This window comes from Urocitellus parryii, chromosome 7 (genome assembly GCF_045843805.1).
Source record: "Urocitellus parryii isolate mUroPar1 chromosome 7, mUroPar1.hap1, whole genome shotgun sequence".
NCBI lineage: Eukaryota > Metazoa > Chordata > Mammalia > Rodentia > Sciuridae > Urocitellus > Urocitellus parryii.
Window position 1 is genome coordinate 141,183,286 of NC_135537.1, and position 20,931 is coordinate 141,204,216.

The following is a 20,931-nucleotide window of genomic DNA, read 5'->3' on the forward strand; positions in this document are numbered from 1 at the left end:
ATGTATTGGTGTTCAGTAAGTTGAAAGAATGAATGTTGTGGGACTAGGGATATAGCTCAGTGGTAGAGCACTTGCCTAGCATGTGTGAGGCTTCAGGTTTGATCCTCAATACCACATAAAAATAAATAAAATAAAGGTATTGTGTCTGTCTACAACTAAAAAAAAAAAAGGAATGAATGTTTATCACCAGGAGTCTTGGATACATTTTCTACACTGCTTTCCGAGGCTAGAACACAGCTGTCATTAGCTATCTCCAAAAGGATTTGTCCTTCTAGGCAGTTAGAATAGATAACAAGATGGAATGGGAGAGGGCTCCAGGAGGAGACCCTTACTTATGAGAAACCTTTCCAAACCAAAAAGGTAGCTGCTTAAAAGCATTGTGGTATAGTCTGTAATCCCAACAACTAAGGCAAGAGGACTGAAGGTTCAAGGCTAGCCTAAGCAATTTAGAAAGACCCTGTCTCAAAATATAAAAGAAGCCAGGCGTGGTGGTGCATACCTATAATCCCAGTGGCTCTGGAGGCTGAGACAGGAGGATCATGAGTTCAAAGCCAGCCTCAGCAAGGACAAGGCACTAAGCAACTCAACTGAGACCCTGTCTCTAAATAAAATACAAAAAATAGGGCTAGGGATATGTCTTAGTGGTCGAGTGAGTGCCCCTGAGTTTAATCCCTGGTACCAAAAATATATGTATATATAAAAGGGCTGGGATGTGGCTCAGTGGTTAAGCACCCCCTGAGTTCACTTCCTGGTACCAAAAAGGCGGAGAAAAAAAAAAAAGGACATTGTCAAATCTGGGATGAGGAATATAGCTCAATAGTAGAGCACTTGCCTAGCCCTGAGTTCAATGCCCAGCACTGGAAACAAAAAAGAACATCACCTACCAAATGATATTAGTCATGAAATAATTAAAGACTGCCATACATGGAGCCTGGGAGTGTGAGTTAGTGGTGAGGTGCTATCTAGCACTTGTGAGGCCCTGCATTTGATCTCCTTTGTATATGGAAGAGTTACTTTGTGTTCTTTTGATTCGTGCCACTTAGATTTATCTAAGAGGAAGTGTCTCAGGCTGGGGTTGTGGCTCAGTGGTAGATCACTTGTCTAGCATGCATAAGGCCTGGGTTTGATCCTCAGCACCACTTAAAAATGAAATAAAGATATTGTGTCCACCTACAACTAAAAGATAAATATTTAAAAAAAAAAAAAAAGGAAATATCTCTAAGGCTCATTGTGAGTGACTCTTTGCTTCCTGCCAAACCAGGAAAAAAAAAAAAAAAGACCATAAGCAGTTTATCCAAATACAGATCTTAAGGAGCAACTTTCCAGTGAATGAGAAATTACTAATTAGCTAATTTTATTAGCTACTTAAAGGTTGTGCCTAATTTGCCAATTAGGAAACTTCCAAAGGAGATTCTTTCTTTTGAACTTAAGCGTAGGGAACCAAATGTGGAAGAGGAGAGTGGCGTGGGTTCTCCATACCTTTAGTAGGCTATTGCAGAAACTCTTCTTTCTTCTTTCCTGTTAGCCTCTTAAGAGGTGGCCAAGTTTCCCCCCTTCCATGAAGGAAGACTGTCATATCAGGATGGGTTCACAGAGGTGCTCCCTTGCACCCTAGAGCAGGAAAGGGGCAGGGCATATAGGATCCTCATCCAACTATTGGGCAAGCTCCTCTGTAGGAACAGTCCTGCTTCCTCTGTGAGTCCCTTCCTGTTGGGAGTTTGGGTCTCTTGGGGTCTGAAACCTGGTGTTGCTAGGAGGATACCCTGACAGAGTACTCTGAACTAGAACTGACGACTGTCGGGCTGAATTCTTAAGGATACTTCTTGACTAATTCTCTGTTTCCTTTCTTTGAGCCTCACTGGGAAACAGGAACATATCAGCCGAGGAGGAAAGTCTCATCCATGTTGCCTTACTCTCTAGCAAGAGTGTTGGCATCTTGTCCCTGACTGAAGGATCCCATTTGGCTGAAAAATTCTGGTTTTTTGTTGTTGTTTTTAATATCTCAGAGAATGGGGCTACCTGAAGGTGGGGATACCTTTCAAGATTCACCACAAGGGTGTTTCTGGTTTGTCTCTAGCTGAACCAGAAGAATATGACACTGAGCAATCGGTGCCAGGTGTTTGATCGTTTCCAGGACACCATTTCACAGCATGTCGTCAAAGTGGACTTCCTGAACCGAATCCATAAGAAGCACCCCCCTAACCGCCGTGTGCTCCAGTCAGTCAAAAGAAGAAGCCTGAAGGTGAGTCACAGATCTGGTACAGGCAGGATGATGGTGTCCTGATTGCCTTTGCTTGATAAATAGAGAGGGCCATTTTCCCACTTTTACAAACATGGAGACCGTGAAGACCTACAGAGATTTGTCTTTGGTGTCTCAGCAAGTAATAAACGTTTGTTTGTTTGTGGTGCTGGGGATTGAACCCAGGGCCTGTGCATGCAAGGTAAGCACTCTACCAACTGTGCTATATCCCCAGCCCAAATAATGAATGTTAAACTTATGTTTTAGTTCTTGAGCATGTTGAGGGCCAAGCCTCAAGTAGGCTTTCAAAGTCTGCAAGTCTCTGGTTCTCCAAAGATAAGCACTCTTCAGCCCATGCCACCAAACCTAGTTGTGCTTGGCTGTCACTTTCTCCTCACCTGAAGTCACCCTGTCTGTCCCCATTATATGTCTTCTGTCCAAGAGCCATCTGGATCTTTCTTTTGAGATAAACTCACAGTCCTATATACCAGCAAAAAAACAGCAATTTTCAAAAGTGGCCACTTGATGGCAGCCACACTTTAAACTCAAATCGCACCACACCCATCACCTCCTGTGGGTGTTAGTCCTAGCAAGGTGCTAACTGTTGAAAATTGTGGAACAAACTCTTAACTGGATAAATATTTCTCCTTCAATAGAAACACGAGTTTTCTAAAACTAAAGTGTTTCCAGTGGTGGCATGCCTCAGACCTCAGTTAAATGGATCTGCAAGTGATCGAGACTGTGTGATTTACTGTGTAGACAGAGAAGCAAGCCTGACTACTGAAGTGAATGCCCAGGAGGCCTTGATAAAGTCCCATCATTGTTTTGTTCCTCCTCCACTGTTTTGTTGTTGTTGTTGTTTGTTTGTTTTTTTTTTTTTTTTTGTTACCTGGGATTGAACTCAGGGACACTCGACCACTGAGCCAAATTCCCAGCCCTGTTTTTTTTTTTTTAGTTGTAGATGGACAAATACCTTTGTTTATTTATTTTTATTTAGTGCTGAGGATCGACCCAGGGCCCCGCGCGTGCTAGGTGAGCACTCTACCACTGAGCCACAACCTCAAACCCCCAGCCCTATTTTGTATGTTATTTAGAGACAGGGTCTCACTGAGTTGCTTAGCGCCTTGCTATTGCTGAGGCTGGCTTTGAACTCGTGATTCTCCTGCCTTAGCCTTCCAAGCCACGTGGCCACCACTCCTGGCTCCCTCCATGTTATTAAATGTTTCCCTGTTATCGAGGAAAATCAACAACAGGGCATGAGTTACCTGATAAACCTTTTGTAATAGGACAGTTTAAGGGTGAAATGAGGACTATAGCAATATAGGACAGTGGCCTTTACTCTTAGTTGTAACAGTATAGGTAAAATCTGCTGAGAACTTGATATCTATGTTAGGAGTTCCTCCTTCACCTACCTTTTCACTCTTCTCCAGGAAGCCTTAGACTAGCCCACTGTTCCATCCTCCTCCTCTAATTGATGTTGATCTCAAAAAGCCCAAGGTACCAGCTGATGACTCCTACCTCCTTATTCTTTGCCTTTTTTCTCATGCAGGTCTGTCTGCCCATACTACAGATAAGCTCAGTCTCAACCTACCCTAGACCAAAAGTCTCTCAGAATCTGCTTTCCCTCTATATTTCCAGTGTCAGTGAATGATAGTGATCTCTACCCAGTCCCTGAGGCTAAAATTCTGGAAACCATTTCCAGTTTTTCCCATATTCCATAAGGTTTTAGTAAACAAATTTGTTGGTTCTCTGGATGTTTTCCAAATCCACCAAGTGCTTTCACATCTCTGTGCCATACATGTTGCTCCAACCTTTATTTCCCCTTTATCTGCCTAGAAATTTTTTCTCAACTTTCCAAGTCTTGGTTCAAATACTTGCTATAAAATCTTCCTTAATCCCAAGCTCCTGTCCCCTGAACTAAAATAAGCACTCTCCTTTTTGTTTGTTTGTTTTTGATAGCAACTCTGACATGCTTCTATTCTAGGATCAATTACATGTATTGTAATATTTCTGGGTTTTCTCCATACTAGGCTGTGAGCTCCTTGAGGGCAAGCTTACGTTTTATTCACCTCTGGACCTTTAGTACTTGAACAGAGCCCAATTCAGGAGGTGCTCAATAAATGTTATGTGAATATATGAATGAGTCTTTGCTTGTATGGCTTTTTCATGCTTACATGGTGTGAGTCAGAGAGTGTCTTCTGTCTTTGTGCAACAAGTCTTAAGGGGAGAAAAAAAATCTTCAGTTGTATCATTAGTCATGAATGGTGAAAACTAACCTTGATTGAGTGCTTTAGTTAGACAGGCCTCATGCTGAGCTTTCCCACCATGAATGTGGCCTCATTTAACTTATGTCTCCCAAAATTGACCCTGAACAGTAAGAACCTAGAGCAGCACTCTGAAGCCCTGTCCATTGTCAGCCTTACACTTTTCAGGCCAAAGCAGAAGACAGCATACACAGTGGTTTCTGAGTTCTACAGGCCTTTGACCTTGATGAAGAAAAGTGGAGGCCCTACCTTCTATTTTCATTTTTTTTTCCTTTTTAAGCCAGTAAGCATGTGTGAGAGTCAGGGGGAACAACAGATCAGTTGCAGCATACTGAGCCTCTTTGTCCTTAGTGGACCCAGAGTAAATGATCCCATGGTTGTCAGCACCACAATTAGAATGGTGTGCCAGGACAGAATCAACTGAACGTGTTGGCACTATCTCCTTTTCCTTCTTTCTTCTGTCTATCCTGAACAGGTTCCCGATGCTATAAAATCTCAGTACCAGTTTCCACCCCCTCTCATTGCACCTGCGGCCATTCGGGACGGGGAACTGATCTGCAATGGGATTCCTGAGGAATCACAGACGCACCTTTTGAACTCTGAGCACTTAGCCACCCAAGCAGAACAGCAAGAGGTGAGTGAAGGCAGAACTGGGATTCTAAATTCAATCTTCTTTCCGTCTCATCATAGCTGTTATTGGAAGTAGCCTCAGTGTCTGTCATTCCCACTGCACCCCTTCCCTCTCCCCCATAAGCATTGAGTATTCCACAGAGAACCTCTGGCTCAGATCCTAAAGTCAAGTAAGAGAACTACAGAGTCGACTGGTCTGCTCCTCTCCGTCGGTCCCCCAATGCACTGTGAGCCGGGCAAATCTGTATTGTAGAAAGATGAGTAGATCCCTAGAGGGGTTAATTGATAGTGCTGGACACACAGCAAGTGCTAGAGTACTTGCTGAATATTAGTCACAAGGTGAGCCTTAGGGCCAGGGCCAAAACAAGAATCCCAAGCTCTGCTGACCAGGGGTTGCCTGCCAAGTGTACCAACAAGTCTTGCTTGGGAATGGAAATGGAGTCCTATCAGAAGTCAAGCACACCCTTTCTGGGCATTCACATTGGGACCTCTGAAACAGTGCTTGTCAGCTCTGCTGTAGCCCTGGCCACTGTGGCAGGATGGACTGGCGCCTTCTGGGCCTCTCACCCTCCTCTCCTCTCCTCTCCTTCCATTGCAGTGGCTCTGTAGTGTTGTTGCGCTCCAGTGCAGCATATTGAAACATTTATCTGCTAAGCAGATGCCTTCGCATTGGGACTCTGAACAGACAGAGAAGGCTGATATTAAGCCTGTTATTGTGACTGACAGCTCAATCACCACATCCCTGCAAACCGCTGACAAGGCACCTACACCTTCCCACTACCCCTTGTCCTGCCCCTCAGGGATTAGCACCCAGAATTCCCTGAGCTGCTCTCCACCCCACCAGCCCCCAGCCCTAGAGGACATCAGCTGCAGTTCTTGTGTGGAAAAATCCAAGAAAGCCCCTTGTGGGACTACCAACGGGCCAGTGAACACAGAGGTGAAAGCCAATGGCCCCCACCTCTACAGCAGCCCCACTGATTCCACGGACCCCCGGCGACTTCCAGGCGCCAACACCCCCCTACCTGGCCTTTCACATCGGCAAGGCTGGCCTCGGCCCCTCACGCCACCAGCGGCTGGGGGGCTTCAGAATCACACCGTCGGCATCATTGTGAAGACAGAGAATGCCACTGGCCCCAGCTCTTGCCCCCAGAGGAGTTTGGTTTCTGTCCCAAGCCTGCCCCCTTCCATTCCCAGCTCTTGTGCCAGCATCGAGAACACCAGCACTTTGCAAAGAAAGACTGTCCAATCACAGATAGGACCTCCGTTGACAGATTCAAGGCCACTGGGCTCACCCCCAAATGCCACCCGGGTGCTCACTCCCCCCCAAGCAGCAGGAGACGGTATCTTGGCCACAGGAGCCAACCAACGATTCTGCTCACCAGCGCCATCATCAGGTGAGTGCTGCTCAGCCTCCAGTGACTTGGAATAATTTTATGCTTTTCCTGGCAAATAAGACTTAAGATTCTAAAAACACTTATATCCTTATGAATGCTTCAGAGGATTTTAATCTCTACGTTATTTGTCCTCCCCATATTTCTGTTATAGAAGAGGAAGCACGTGTTAACTTGTCCCCGTCTTATAGGTGGGCTTACTTGGGCTCTAAAAGCTTAAGTGATTTCCTTAAGGTAACCTACCAAGGCAGTGGCAGGACTGGAACTACAGCCTGGGTCTCCTGACTCCTTCTCTCACCCTCCAGGCCTAGTCTTCTGCCTGTCTTGTTCCGTCACCTTAGAAGAAGGCAGCATGCTCTCTGGAACCACTGGGGTCAGCCTGAGGTTCTGGGTAACGGCCTCAGTGTTTCATGATCCACATAAGAGACTAAAGCTACGCCTGCTACAGATTCTCAGAGCCAACTCATTTGAGGAACTTCCGTGTCAGGGAAGCAGGGACAGAAAGCAGCACTGCCTTTCAGAGTAGCTGCAAAGTGGGATGCCCGCAGAGGTTGGTCTGGCCCAGAAGCTTGCCCTCAGGCCACATGCCGAAGGGCAGTCTGTTAAGTCTGAACTTGACCCAGTTTGGACCTGCTCTCTCAGCTGTCCCTAGTCAGCACTCAGGACCTCAAGGTTGCTGACCCCAGCATCTGAACCAGGTTTCAGATGCTGCTGGAACCCCCTGTGGTCTCTCCTGTCTGAACTGAAGCTGGCCTCCTAGTCAGCTGGGAGTCTCGGTAACCAGGTGACTGTGATTTCTCTGCATGGGGGCCCCTGGTCCCAGGATGGCCCTACTCAGACTGTTTTCCTGTTTCTCACTGTTTCTTAATACCAGCGTGAATAGATTTTTGCACGCTCTGAATCATACTTCAGCAGGCAGGAGTTGCAAGGGCAAGCATCACTTCTTTTAGAAGCAACAGGGAGGTGGTCATGGCCCGGGGAATGAAGTTACCCCACCACTTTCCCCAGAGCAGTGGATTGCAATGGTTATCAGTGCTCTGGAAACTCTTGCGTGCCCGGGTGCATTGTCGTTCCATCTGCCCTTCCTCACCACACGTTTTTAGCTCTAGGAGTTCCAGAGCCTATGGGTTGAGAATCAAGAAGGGAACATCACCTTGGGTCCGAAATCCAGACCTGTCTCAGCTGTGGGGGATTGGACCGGTGGGTTTCCCTCAGGCGACGTAAGTAACAGTCTTCCTGCTCCGTCCCCAGATGGCAAGGTCAGCCCCGGCACGTTATCCATAGGAAGCGCTTTAACCGTACCCTCTTTCCCAGCCAACTCTACTGCCATGGTGGACCTCACCAACTCACTTCGAGCATTTATGGATGTCAATGGAGGTGAGTGAGCCAGCTGCTGTGGTAAAGTTGCAGGCAAATTTTAGCTCATCTCAAAGGGAGAAGAAGAGTTGACACATCTCAGAGAGCTAGGATCATGGGGAAGACGAGTACCGTTTGGGTAGAGGAGTAGGGTAAAAAAGAAGGCTTCTTGAGTGCCTCTAAGTTCAATCCCCAGCACTGGGAAAAAAAAAGAAAGAAAGAAAGAAAGAAAAAGAAGGCTTCATCTCCTGTCTCTGTGTTCTGTATTTGCACATAACACATAATCCAAGATGAAGGGAAAACAGCTATCCTTAATTGATGAGAAAGAAAAAGATCTTTAGGCAGATCACCTGGACTTGTAGAACAAAACCGGGAGCCTCACTCCCAGAGGAGGGGCCTCCTCTGTGGGAAACTCTAAAGTCAAGGAGAACAGGGACAAATCTTGATCTCTGTGAACAAAGGGTGGGTTGAAAATTCAAGTCTATCAGATATCCAGACCCTCCCCGTAAACAGGCAAATTAGTCTGCTTTGCTCTGGCCTTTTAGGACTCTTGGCTTGAAATAATCCACCTTACTATAGAAGGTGACTTCACAGGCTACACTGGGGCACTGTCTCACTGTGAATGGCAAGTGAGATGACCAGCTCTGGAGCCTTGTACCACTCTGTACTCTATTCTGTTTGAGCAAAAATCACTCATCTGGATTTCAGAAATGTTGAACTATTTGCATGACCCTTAACAACTTCCACATTACATTTCCATCTCAGCTGTTTTTTAACCTTTCTCTTTGATTGATAGAAATCGAGATAAATATGCTGGACGAGAAGCTGATCAAGTTTCTGGCCTTGCAGAGAATACATCAGCTTTTCCCCTCCCGGGTCCAGGCTTCACCGGGCAGTGTTGGGACACATCCGCTGACTTCCGGAGGGCACCACACAGAAGGTGTGCATGCACATGCCTGCTACCACACAATCAGATCTTATGATTAACTATCTTGCCTCCCCAGAGAATCAGCTTTTGATAGTCAAAATCTCTTTGTGTACCTTTGGTTAAAACACCATATGTTTTTTTCTCAGAGCAGGAATGAGATGACAACCACAGCTTGGGGGAGTCACTTACCCAAGTCAGACTTAGGGAAGTCACTCTTTCATACCAATCTACTTTGAAACACAGCAAAACAGAGACCACTTCTTAGGGGTATATGTTGTATTCTGTCTGTTCATTTGCTTCCTAATATTTGAGTTAGAAAGGTTTCCCAAGAGGGAACTTTTGAGTTCAAGGTAAGAAATAGGATAACAGTGAGCAAGCCTCCTAGAAATTCTCAAGTGATAACTCTGCTTGATTATCTCTGAACATTAGTGCCTTGCTGCTTCAAACAAAGTGTGGTCCCCAGACCAGCAGCATCAGCATCTCATGAGACCATAAAACTGTAAATTGTAGGGGCTGAGGTTGTGGCTCAGTGGCAGAGTGCTTGCCTAACATGCACTGGGTTCGAGCCCCAGCACCACATAAAAATATCTACAACTAAAAGAAAAAAAAATTTAAAAAAAAACCAAACTGTAAATTCTAAGCACAGTCGTAATCCCAGCAATTCAAGACACTTGAGTCAGGAGGATCACAAGTTCTAGACCAACTTTGGAAGCTTTTATATATATATATTTTTTTTTTCTTTTTAATGTGGTGCTGAAGATCAAACCCAGTGCCTCACCCAGTGTGCTCTACCACTAAGCTATAACCCCAGCCCAGCCTCAGAAACTTAGCAAGACCTTGTCTGAAATTTTTTTAAATTTTTTGAAAGGCTGGGGAGTGTGGCTCAGTGGTAGAATGCCCTTGGGTTCAATCCCCAGCATTACAACCAAAAAAAAAAGGCAAATTGAAGGTCCACATCCCAGACCTACTGAGTCAGAATATGTACTTACCCTTCCTGTCTTCCTTCCTTCCCCTTCCACTCCCTCTCCCTCTCCCTCTCCCTCTGATTGAACCCTAGGCCAACACTCTACCACTGAACTGTACCCTTAACCCAGAATCTACTTTTGGACAAAATCCACCAGTGATTCATATGCACATTAAAGCTTGAGAAATACTGGTTTATGCTTCCATTTTTCCATGTTTTCCCTTTAATATAATCTGGAATGTCCCTAATTAGCTAACCAGCAGCCCAGAAGCTTATAGTACTAATATTCTCAAATTCTGTGACCATTTTCAAAGATAGTCCTTATCCCATATTGGAAATGATGTGAATTGGGAAGGAATACTTTATCCTAAGTGTTCAATGTGTTTGGAAACATGAATCATTCACTGGGACTTTCTCTAGGCCACAAGCCAAAAGTCCAGGTTTTATTCATGGTTGGGTCACAGGTTCTGAGTTTCTGAATAACCCTATCCTTGTTTGTCTTGCAGTGCAAAGAAAGGAAGTACAGGCCCGAGCTGTGTTCTACCCCCTCTTAGGGTTGGGAGGAGCTGTGAACATGTGCTATCGAACCCTCTACATCGGGACAGGTAAGCCAGCCTGGAAGCCGGAGAGGCACTGGATCTATTCAGTCCTAACACTCTTACCAGCAAGCTAGAAAGAGGTGATGGAAGCCTTTTTCCAGAGTTGGTGGGTAACCCAGTGGATATCCAGACAAGAGTGACTTAGGAAACAAAATAATCAGGTGCTTCTCTCTGTGTTTGTCCCTTTTGCTTTGTCTGTCCCCATTGTGACCTTATCCGGGATGGGAATTAGCTCTGACTACTACTCAGTAATCTGAAACTCTGCCAGGAAAGATGCAAGCAGAGGGCAAATGCCTGTCCCTGGGTGTCTTTGAAAAATGATAGGGTCACACTAAGTCTTCAGTTAGCCTTGCATCTGGTACAGAAGTACAGATTCGCTCTCAGCCTACAAATTTCCTGAGATATTATTATATTATTATTTTAAGGCTCTGCACCTCCATGTTATGTTTTCATGGAAGTATCCCATCCTCTAGTAACTCAGGTTCTGAGTAGTCTCAGTCCTAAGCAGTTATTGTTGAGCAGGAGTTTGGAAAAGACATTAGCTTTTGTCCAAAAAAAAAAAAGTGGTACACACCTATAATCTCAGTGACCTGAGAGGCTGAGGCAGGAAAATCACAAGTTCAAAGCCAGTCTCAGCAACTTAGACCCCATCTCAAAAAATAAAAAGAGCTGGGTGCTATAGCACATACCTGTAATCACAGCAGCTCAGGAGGCAGGAAGATCATGAGTTCAAAGGCAGCCTCAGAGAAAAATGCAAGACACCAAGCAACTCAGTGAGATCCTGTCTCTAAATAAAATATAAAATAGGGCTGGGGGTATGGCTCAGTGGTTGAGTGCCCCTGGTTTAATCCTCGTACCGTAAATAAATAAATAAGAATGAATTAAGTGAAGCTGGGACATAGCTTACCTGTAAAATGCAAATCTCTCCCCCTCTCTCCCTCACCTCTTCCACATTCCCCACACATACACCTTATAATCTGTTTTCTGCCTTCCTTTTCCTCTACTTCTGTCACCTTGCAGGAGCTGACATGGATGTGTGCCTTACAAACTATGGTCACTGTAACTACGTGTCCGGGAAACATGCCTGCATATTCTACGATGAGGTGAGGGGTGGCGATGGGGTGGGAGGGAACCTGAGGCCTTTCCTTGGTACTGGGTTTTGGTTCAGTGCCCTGAGAAGAAGGGAAGAGGGTTGGGAGTCCTTTTCTTCCCTGTCATTCCTGGAGAAATATTGGTGTAAAAAAGCATCCTACCATGGCTACCAGCTTCCAGGAGCAGGGTTATCATTTCTGCTGAAGTTACTCATAGGTGTAGGGGAAGGGACTAACAGAAGGAAGGCAAGCTCTGTGGATGTGTCCCTATGAGATTATCATGATGAATATCTTATCAACAGAAGCCAGTGCTGAGGAGGCAGAGGAAAAGAATAGTGGGAGAGTAAGGGGGTATGGGTCACTAGGAAGGCAGACTTTCCCAAGGTGAGTCTTGAGCCCCATTCTAAAAGGCTGGGGCAGTGACTAGGGAAAAATATTAGAATTCCCTCAGTAGAGCAGTATGGCCTCCGTATATATGTTCTCTCTCTCCCCTTAGTCACAGGCCCCACACAGCTGACCATACATCTATCTTCCCTCCTCCTCAGAATACCAAACATTATGAGCTGTTAAACTACAGTGAGCATGGGACAACAGTGGACAATGTGCTGTATTCATGTGACTTCTCTGAGAAGACCCCGCCAACCCCCCCAAGCAGTATTGTTGCCAAAGTGCAGAGTGTCATCAGTAAGTTGGAGCAGAGGCCTGTGGCCACAAAGCTAAGGCCCCATTCACAGTGGTTCTGCCATGCTGCCAGTGACCTTCAGTCTCTTGCCTTCCTAGTCCTAGTGGCCAAGCTCTCCTTGCTGGTGGGCCCAGGGAAGGCCACGGAGAAGCAAGTGCTGAGCACCCACATGTGTATACAGACCTCTTTGGATACTTCAGACTTCTCCAGCCCTTTCTGAGTATCCCTCACCCCTAGTCATGTAGCAGTTGGAATGGGGAGATGTGGGGGCCCAATCCTGGCATAAAGCCCAGATGAGACAGCTGTTCAGTGTACCTCTCCTGTGACCATCCCCCTTTTTCCCAGGGCGCCGCCGCCACCAGAAACAGGATGAAGAGCCAAGTGAAGAGGCAGCCATGATGAGTTCCCAGGCCCAGGGGCCACCGCGGAGACCCTGCAATTGCAAAGCCAGCAGCTCAAGCTTGATTGGGGGCAGTGGGGCCGGCTGGGAGGGCACGGCCTTACTGCACCATGGCAGCTACATCAAGCTGGGCTGCCTGCAGTTTGTCTTCAGCATCACTGAGTTTGCGACCAAACAGCCCAAAGGCGATGCCAGCCTGCTGCAGGATGGGGTCTTGGCTGAGAAGTTGTCTCTCAAGCCCCACCAGGGCCCTGTGCTGCGCTCCAACTCCGTTCCCTAGGGCTGGTGACTACCCTGCCACCAGCCTATATACCCACCCAAGACTCCTGCAATGCAAAAATGTACACAAACCAAGCCCGGGTGTTTTCTATACTCTACCAGAAACCCTTCAACTACAATCTTTGCATGAAATGAAGAAAACCTTTTGACTTTTTTAAAAATCCTTTTTCTTTTCTCAAGTTCTAGGGGGCATTTGCACATATATTTGTACTCAACATTTCATGGGAAAGCGGCAGACCCGAGCTGAGGAACAGCGTGGGCAGGGAGGGGAAGATCCATGGTCTGGACACTTCCTCCAATACAAACCCTTCCCCCACTTCCTGCTCCTTCCCCCTCGCCCGCCGTTGTAAAATAATCAGAAACTTGTTCTATTTTGTGGCAGTGACAATAGTTTTATATTAAAAGAAAAAAATACAGTTTTCATACAGCAAAATCTATACAATATCATTGTTTTATTTAATATAAAGATCGCTACCCACCCTCTTTCCATGGTTCCCACCTTCCAAGTTATTTTCCCTTTCTGCAGCGGTTGCACTACAGGTAGCTACTGTGTATTATGGACAAATGAGAAATGAATTCTTTTTCTGGCTGTCCATCTATTTTATTTCAAATAAGGAAAAAGTGTATTTGGATTTTGTGTAAATACATCTAGTGATGACATTTTTTCAATGTTTTTAAAAACTGTGTACAGTACTACATGTGGTAGAGCGTTTTCTCAAATTGTCTATTGTAGCAAAAATGTTTTTGTCGTAAACCTGTTTTGTCTCCTTTTTTTTGTTCTCTTGCCACTTCTCTCCTTTTCCTCCCACCCCTGGCTCCCTCCTCTCCTCCCACCCCCACAACTAGTACCAATGTACATAGTAATTGTAATGTTTTAGACTTTACAGAAACTTTCCTGTATTCTGTATATAAAAAAACGAAAATATTTCAAATTATGTTTTCTGCCTGTCTGTCCTACCTGTCATCTCCCTCAGAGGGGACCCTCCCTGAGATCTGGGCCCAATATATAGGGGACCCTTAGAATAGGTCTCTTCAGATATTCCCCCAAGAGAAGCCTAGGAGAGAGGGGTGGTGTTGGAAAAGAATGAGCCTAAGTGGAGTGGAGGGCAAAGGAAGGGTAGGAGTGCATCTGCTAAGGGAGTGTCTTTTTTTTTTTTTTTTTTTTGGCGGACACAACATCTTTCTTTGTATGTGGTGTTGAGGATCGAACCCGGGCCACACGCATGCCAGGTGAGCGCGCTACCCCTTGAGCCACATCCCCAGCCCGGTAGTGTCATTTCTTTGGAGAACCCTAATATAGAATTTGGTCTATAGAGTCTGCTATGCCACTTCTGTGTGGCATATGATCCCAACTTGAAAACTGTTGTTCCCATCAGAAGGCAAGTCTGCTAATTATCTTAATTCTAAAGCCTTGGGGACCCCTCATGAAAGCAAATCTTTCTGTCCTTCTCCAAACCTTAGGGAGAGACTCCCCAGGAAGACTCCCCAGGACAGTCTCCTCAAGGACACCTGTGCATTCCAGCACTGATTGAGTAGGTGGTGCCTATCTGTGTATTAGTGTGCCCCCCCCCCTTAGAGAACAAACACAACATCTGTAATTGTACTGAGTCCAAAGTGCAGGAGATCTCTGGACTCGAGTCTGTCCTTGTTCCCATCTAGTTTTGGCTCTGCCACTGCACCCCTGTTACAATGGGCTTCTTGAACTCTAAGGATAGAAGCTTTATATTCTGCTTAGTATTTAAAATACTCCAAATTATACTTCAAATTATGTTTCCTGCCTGTCATCTCCCTGAGAGGGGACCCTCCCTGAGATTTTGGTATACTGTAAGTTCCAAACATAAGGTGCTAAATCATAATGGCTTTCTCAGACAAGGTCCTGCCAAATTACCTGGCCAGGAGTGCCCTTACCCATACCTGCCTAGACGTCCCTGCCCACCTTTACCATCCTTAGTGTCTTAGTGTTTCTACCCTCTATGAGAACTAGTCCAGAGACATCTCCTGAAGAGCAGTAACATGTTTTACTATCTTTTTGCTTCCCTTCAGAAGTGGTTTGGGGTAGGGGAATATAGACAAATGATTGAGTGAATCCTGGCAGTCAACTGCTAGTGCCACCTTGAGTGAGTACTGTTCCCTTTCTGGGCTGTGTGGGAAGGATAGGGAAGAATCCGATAGGCTGAATGTGTGGCTGAGACATTGAATGATTTGTTCATTGAAGGAGAAGGCGTGTAGTTGGGCTCTCAAAGACAGCCCATTCATGTCTCTAGAACGGAGGGACTCTGCTACATATTCACACCTAGAGTAAACAGATGCTCATTCAAACAGCGTTGGTGGAGATTGCAGATGCATGCACAGGCCTGGAGGGACTCTGCCTGAATGGGCACAGACGCCCACGAAGTATTTCACAGGATCCAGAGGCACCCACACAACTAAAGGGTGACCCCCAAGGCCCTTGGGCATGTACACACATATTAGTCATTCACACACCCACAGACGTTGCAGATGCTTGTATATCTCTTACGGGCACTCCCTTGGCGCTGGCGGGCACACACCTAGGGGGCGCTCCCCGGGCCCAGATGTATGAAAGCAGCTCCAAGTTGTTCACAAAGGCACACCGCCAAAGGACGCAGACGCACGCCTAGGGGGCGCTCGCAGGGCCACGCGCACACGCACGCACACACACCCTCGCCCAGCCTCCAGCAGCCTCCGCTGAGGCGCGCGCCGTGCTCTTCCAGGCCCAGGCCAGGAAGGGCCGCAGCTTCAGGGCAGCGTTTTGGGTGGAGCGGAGCCTGGCAGGAGTCGGCGGCGCGGTCGGAATGGAGACACTGCTGCTAGGCGCCGGGCTGGTGCTAGGCGCCTATGTGCTAATCTACTATAACCTAGTGAAGGCCCCACCGTGCGGTGGCATCGGCAGTCTGCGCGGCCGCACGGCCGTGGTCACGGGTGAGTGCCGGGATGAGTGTGGCGTGCGGGTGGTGGGAGGCCGCCGCTGCGGGGCGGCAGCCCGCGGGGCTCAGCTGGCTCCCGCCCGCCGCCTGCAGGATCCAACAGCGGCATCGGGAAGATGACGGCGCTGGAGCTGGCGCGCAGAGGAGCGCGCGTGGTGCTGGCCTGCCGCAGCCGGGAGCGCGGGGAGGCAGCCGCCTTCGACCTCCGTCAGGTGAGGGAAAGCCAGAGCAGATGGGACGGGGAACCAGGCTCGAGGGATCCAGTTCCTGAAAGAGCTGCTCAGTTCATGAAGTATGGAAGAGGGGGCAGTGCTCTGGTCAGAAAAGAAAGGAGACCACAACTAAGTTGTTGGGGAGCCTTCCTGTAAAGGAAGAAATTGCTCATCTAAGATGTTTTAGGATCAGTGGGAGTTAGGTTAATGAAGAGCAGTAGGAAAGGGAATGGCAGGGGAACCACATATGCAAATTGGGCCCTGAAGCTAGAGTATCATTTGAGAAACTGGAAAAAAAGAGAGAGATTTAATGAGGCTGAAGCACAACCTTTGAGGAAGAGGCAACATGAAGGGGCTCAGTTTCTAGAGCCCTTACACATTACATTGAGGAGTTTGAACTTTTAGGATGGGCAGCTGAGATCAATAAACAGATCTCAGTAGGCTCTGATAGAAAAGTGGCCTTTTGAAATGAAACCTTTGTGACTGTGTGGTGCAAGAGTGGGTAATTTAAAAAAAAACAATGAAAAGTCTGTTACAGATTTTAGGGTAAGTGATAATGGGGAAAGAGGACATACTGGCAAATACCTACACAATACTGACTGTGGGTATTTTACAAATGTTAACTTATTTAATCTTCACAACAATTCTATGGAATAGGTATTATTATTATTGTTATTATTATTATTATTCCCATTTTAAAGTGAGAAAACTGAGGCCCGGAAAGATTTAAGTATCTTGCCAAAGGTCACACTTTAGTAAGAGGCAGTCAGGATTTGAATCCATTATCCATTACACTTTAATACAAGTTGCTTTTACTGTTTTTTTGTTTTGTTTTGTTTTGTTTTTTGTGGTGCTAGGGATTGAACCCAGAGCCTTGTGCATTCGAGGCAAACACTCTACCAACAGAGCTGTATCCCCAGCTCCATTACACTGTGATACATAAGGGCAGATTTCAATAATAACAGGAGATGGACTCTTAGAATTAGGTGCCTGGGGAAAGGGAAAAGGAGGGAAGTGCCTGGTGACAATCCGAGCCCTTGCCACTCCACAGGAGAGTGGGAACAATGAGGTCATCTTCATGGCCTTGGACTTGGCCAGTCTCGCCTCGGTGCGGGCCTTTGCCACTGCCTTCCTGAGGTCTGAGCCACGGCTGGACATCCTCATCCACAATGCCGGTGAGGGGCTGCAGGCCCTGTAGGGGGGTGGGGGGTGGCCAGGGGCAGTTGCCCCCTCCAGTTGGGCCCTGCCAGGGGCCAGTAGACACATGGGAAGGTTGCCCCTATTTCCATCTCACAGACTGGGATGCTGAGGCCTGCCAGGCTTCTTCTGGAGCAGCTACTCACACCTAGCCCCTACCCCAGGGATCAGTTCCTGTGGCCGAACCCGAGAAACCTTTAATTTGTTGCTGCGGGTGAACCACATTGGCCCCTTCCTGCTGACACATCTGCTGCTCCCTCGCCTGAAGACATGCACCCCTAGCCGTGTCGTGGTGGTATCCTCAGCTGCCCACCGGCGTGGACACCTTGACTTCACACGCCTGGACCGCCCAGTGGTGGGCTGGCAGCAGGAGCTGCGGGCATATGCCGACAGTAAGCTGGCCAACGTACTGTTTGCCCGAGAGCTCGCCACCCAGCTTGAGGGCACTGGTGTCACCTGCTATGCAGCCCACCCAGGTAAGCCTGGCTCTTTGCTATTTCCCCTTCTCCCTTCATTGACCCCATCCTGAACTTCCCTAACCTCCCACTGAATCACAGAATCTCAGAGCAGGAAAGAAGCATAGTTCAAGGAGGAGACCTCTTCCTTGCTAATCATGGAACTAGGCTCTCCCCAGGTGGGTTCTTCCTGTCATGCCTCAAGCACTGACACTGACTGCTGGATAGCATGTGACAAGAATAAGACCTGGGATCTTACCCCACCGGGCCACTGATACTGATTAAACTGAGCATAACGTGATGCTTATAATAGCTAATAATAATCTCCTCATTCATTCAAGGAGCATTTACTAAGTACCTGCTGCTACGTATCAGGCATTATTCATGACACTGGGGATATAACAGTGAACAAAACACAGGCATTGGGCTGGGGTATAACTCAGTGGTAGGGACACATGCCAATGGCAGGTGGGTGATAAAATACTATAGAGAAAGGGAGTAGTATAACTGTAAATAAATTCATCCTATTCATTCTATTTTTAATTTTTTAAATTTTAAAAATAAATTTATTTTTAAATTTAAATTTTTTTATGTGTGTGTGTGGTTGTAGATAGACAGCATGCCTTTATTTTATTTATTTTTATGTGGTAGGGATCAAACTCAGTGCCTCACACATGGTAAGCAAGTGCTCTGCCACTGCGCTACAGCCCCAGCCCCAAATTTTTTAATTATTTAATTTTTAATGCTGGGGATTGAACACAGGGACTCAATCTACCTTTCCTTTTCTGTATCCCCAAATTCCTATCTTCCTCTCCCCACAGACCTGCAACACAATAAGCAGCCCACCCCATGTCCTTGGCTCCTGCCCTTGACCTTGCCTGCAAAAAAGGACAAGGGGTAAAGATCAAATGCTGGAGAAGCAGGCTCAAAATTGTATGACTCCCCTGACTGCACCTACAGTCCAGACCCCAGCAACCACCCCTCTGTAAATATTAACACCCCACACCAAGGGTTAAAAAAACACTCTCTCCACATGGAGAGAGTCACATTGTCCCTTCAATGTGAATTCGTTGCTTTACCCCAAAAGCTTCTCACCATCAAGATGGCCACATTTTCCTTTGCACTCTCAGGATAGCTGCATTCTCCCCTGAATGTGTGTTTCTTACTTTATTCCAAAAGATGTTGTCCCTTGAGAAAGCCCACATTTCTCCCAAGAATGTTTATCTGCTTTCCTAAATAAATCTGTTGATGTCTAGAAGAAAAAAGCTTCTAGGGGAATATAGAATGCCAGAAGGTCCTATTTTATCAATTGCAATCAATGAAGGTCTATTTTATCAATTGCAATCAATGAAGACATCTGACAATGTGACATTTGAAGCGAGACACACCTATGATCCCAGTGACTGAGGAAGCTAAGGCAGGAGGATGTTGGCAAATTCTAGGCCAGCCTCAGCAATTTAGCAGGACCTTGCCTTAAAATAAAAATGGCTGGGGATATAGCTCAGTGGTAGAACACCCCTGGGGTCAATCCCCAGTACTACAAAAAGAAATTTAAAAAAAAAAAGAAGAAAAAAAAGAAAGCCAGGCATGGTGATGCATGCCTGTAATCCCAGTGTCTCAAGAGGCTGAGGCAGGAGAATCAAAAGTTCAAAGCCAGCCTTAGCAATTTAACTTTTACTCTAGATGAGGTAATTGACCAATAGATTTAGAGAATAGGTTATATGGGCACAGTGATGCATGCCTGTAATCCAATTGACTCGGGAAACTGAGGCAGGAGGATCAAAGAGAGAGAGAGAGAGACTAGGTTATACCTGGATAGTAAGAGCTGCCCTACTGATATTGCCAGACTGCATTTTAGATAATCATTGCTTAAGGCATATTAGTAGTTATAATAGTGATAATAAGCATACTCATTACTAGCCTTCATTAGGCTTTTATTAAGCTTTTAAACTTCCTATCTCTGATGCCCAAACTTCATATCCTTAATGTCCAAAACAGTGCCTGATATACCATAGGTACTTAATAAATGCGGGTTAAACAAGGGAATGGGGCTTGAGCTATTAAGAGAGAGAGCCTGGGAGGCAGGAGACACAGCATGACCAAATCTGGGAGAGGGGCATATGCAGTTTGGATGGATAGAAGAAGGTGTCCTATTGGGAATTGAGTGAACTCACCTGGGGGCCCCCTGAATGCCTGGTAGGTACTACCCTGTTTTCCCTGAAATGGGATTCTGTCCCCGGTTCCCTTCTAGCTCTGTTTAACTACTCTTACATCATCCTTCCTTTCTACTCACAGGGCCTGTGAACTCAGAACTATTCCTGCGCCATGTTCCTGGATGGCTGCGTCCACTTTTGCGCCCACTAGCTTGGCTGGTACTCCGGGCGCCCAAAGGAGGTGCCCAGACTCCCCTGTACTGTGCTCTACAAGAGGGCATAGAGCCCCTCAGTGGAAGATACTTTGCCAACTGCCATGTGGAGGAGGTGCTCCCAGCTGCCCGAGATGACAGGATAGCCCAGCGACTGTGGGAGGCCAGCATGAGGCTGGCAGGGCTTAGGCCTGGGGAGAATGATGAACCTGATGAAGAGCTCCAACCTGAGGACCCAGGGGCCCCATGTTCTCCAAACACTCCCCACCCTGAGGAGCCCACAGTTTCTGAACCTTTCCCTGGTCCTCGGAATTCACCAGACTTTTCTAAGGTTACACATCGAATTCAGGTTAAAACTGAGCCTGAACCCCAAGTCTCCTAACCCCCACACTTGGATGCTTTCCATGGCACTTCCTGACGCTGAAAACCTCAGCGGTGTGCCAGCCCAAGCCCTGGGCACTGAGGGGTTTTCCACTTTTACCTTTATGGTTACTTTCTGGGGCCCCTAAGTGTATCCAGGACAGCTCTTTTCCTGGTAGAAGGAAATAATGGATGAATACTTCTTCCTGAGAGGGACCGTAGCCCCAGATTCAGGGGTGGAAGGTAATGTGCCAGGAACGGCTTCTCAGGCCCTACCCTGAGTGGTTCTGATCAGTTCTCGGGCCAGGCCAGGCAATTTGTAATTTAATGCACTGCCCAAAGCTGAGAAGTACTGAACCATCTAGCTGGGTAGTTAAATTACCTTCATTTTACAGAAACGGGATTAGGTTCCCCAGCGAAGGACGGACTCACGGTCTCAGCTAGTAAGGAGGAGTAACGGGTGAATCCAGGGGTCTGACACCAGGGCCGACTGCTGTAAGGTGCGTGACGGGAGGTGGGCCAGGACTGCGCAGTCGTAACCAGGTGCCCCCGAGGGAGTAAGCGGGATGCCTTC

General features: G+C 46.9%; 2 protein-coding genes across 4 annotated transcripts in view; both read left to right on the forward strand.

Annotated features, from left to right (window-relative positions):
• Phf12 (PHD finger protein 12) overlaps window positions 1-13,749 on the forward strand; it is a 46,308-nt gene extending 32,559 nt beyond the window's left edge. The window contains exons 7-15 of one of the 3 annotated variants that reach the window (XM_026388835.2): window positions 2,078-2,242; window positions 4,979-5,137; window positions 5,732-6,527; window positions 7,776-7,901; window positions 8,677-8,820; window positions 10,279-10,377; window positions 11,392-11,474; window positions 12,008-12,146; window positions 12,490-13,749. In XM_026388835.2, the coding sequence (XP_026244620.2) occupies window positions 2,078-2,242; window positions 4,979-5,137; window positions 5,732-6,527; window positions 7,776-7,901; window positions 8,677-8,820; window positions 10,279-10,377; window positions 11,392-11,474; window positions 12,008-12,146; window positions 12,490-12,824 (2,046 nt within the window). In that variant the 3' untranslated portion in view covers window positions 12,825-13,749. The other 2 variants (XM_026388837.2, XM_026388836.2) reach the window with 2 other exon arrangements.
• Window positions 13,750-13,836: 87 nt separating this feature from the next.
• On the forward strand, window positions 13,837-20,746 carry Dhrs13 (dehydrogenase/reductase 13). Its single transcript, XM_026388810.2, has 5 exons — window positions 13,837-15,763; window positions 15,862-15,980; window positions 17,032-17,155; window positions 17,342-17,653; window positions 19,928-20,746. Exons 1-5 carry the CDS (start codon window positions 15,637-15,639, stop codon window positions 20,377-20,379), a joined length of 1,134 nt encoding a protein of 377 aa, XP_026244595.2. The 5' UTR covers window positions 13,837-15,636; the 3' UTR covers window positions 20,380-20,746.
• Window positions 20,747-20,931: the final 185 nt, after the last annotated feature.

Bases quoted from the DNA above. Each gene is read 5' to 3' on its own strand.
- Dhrs13 (XM_026388810.2), top strand. From the start codon at position 15,637: ATGGAGACACTGCTGCTAGGCGCCGGGCTGGTGCTAGGCGCCTATGTG. The intron at 15,981-17,031 runs GTGAGGGAAAGC...GCCACTCCACAG, and splicing joins CCGCCTTCGACCTCCGTCAG to GAGAGTGGGAACAATGAGGT. The intron at 17,156-17,341 runs GTGAGGGGCTGC...CCCCTACCCCAG, and splicing joins CATCCTCATCCACAATGCCG to GGATCAGTTCCTGTGGCCGA.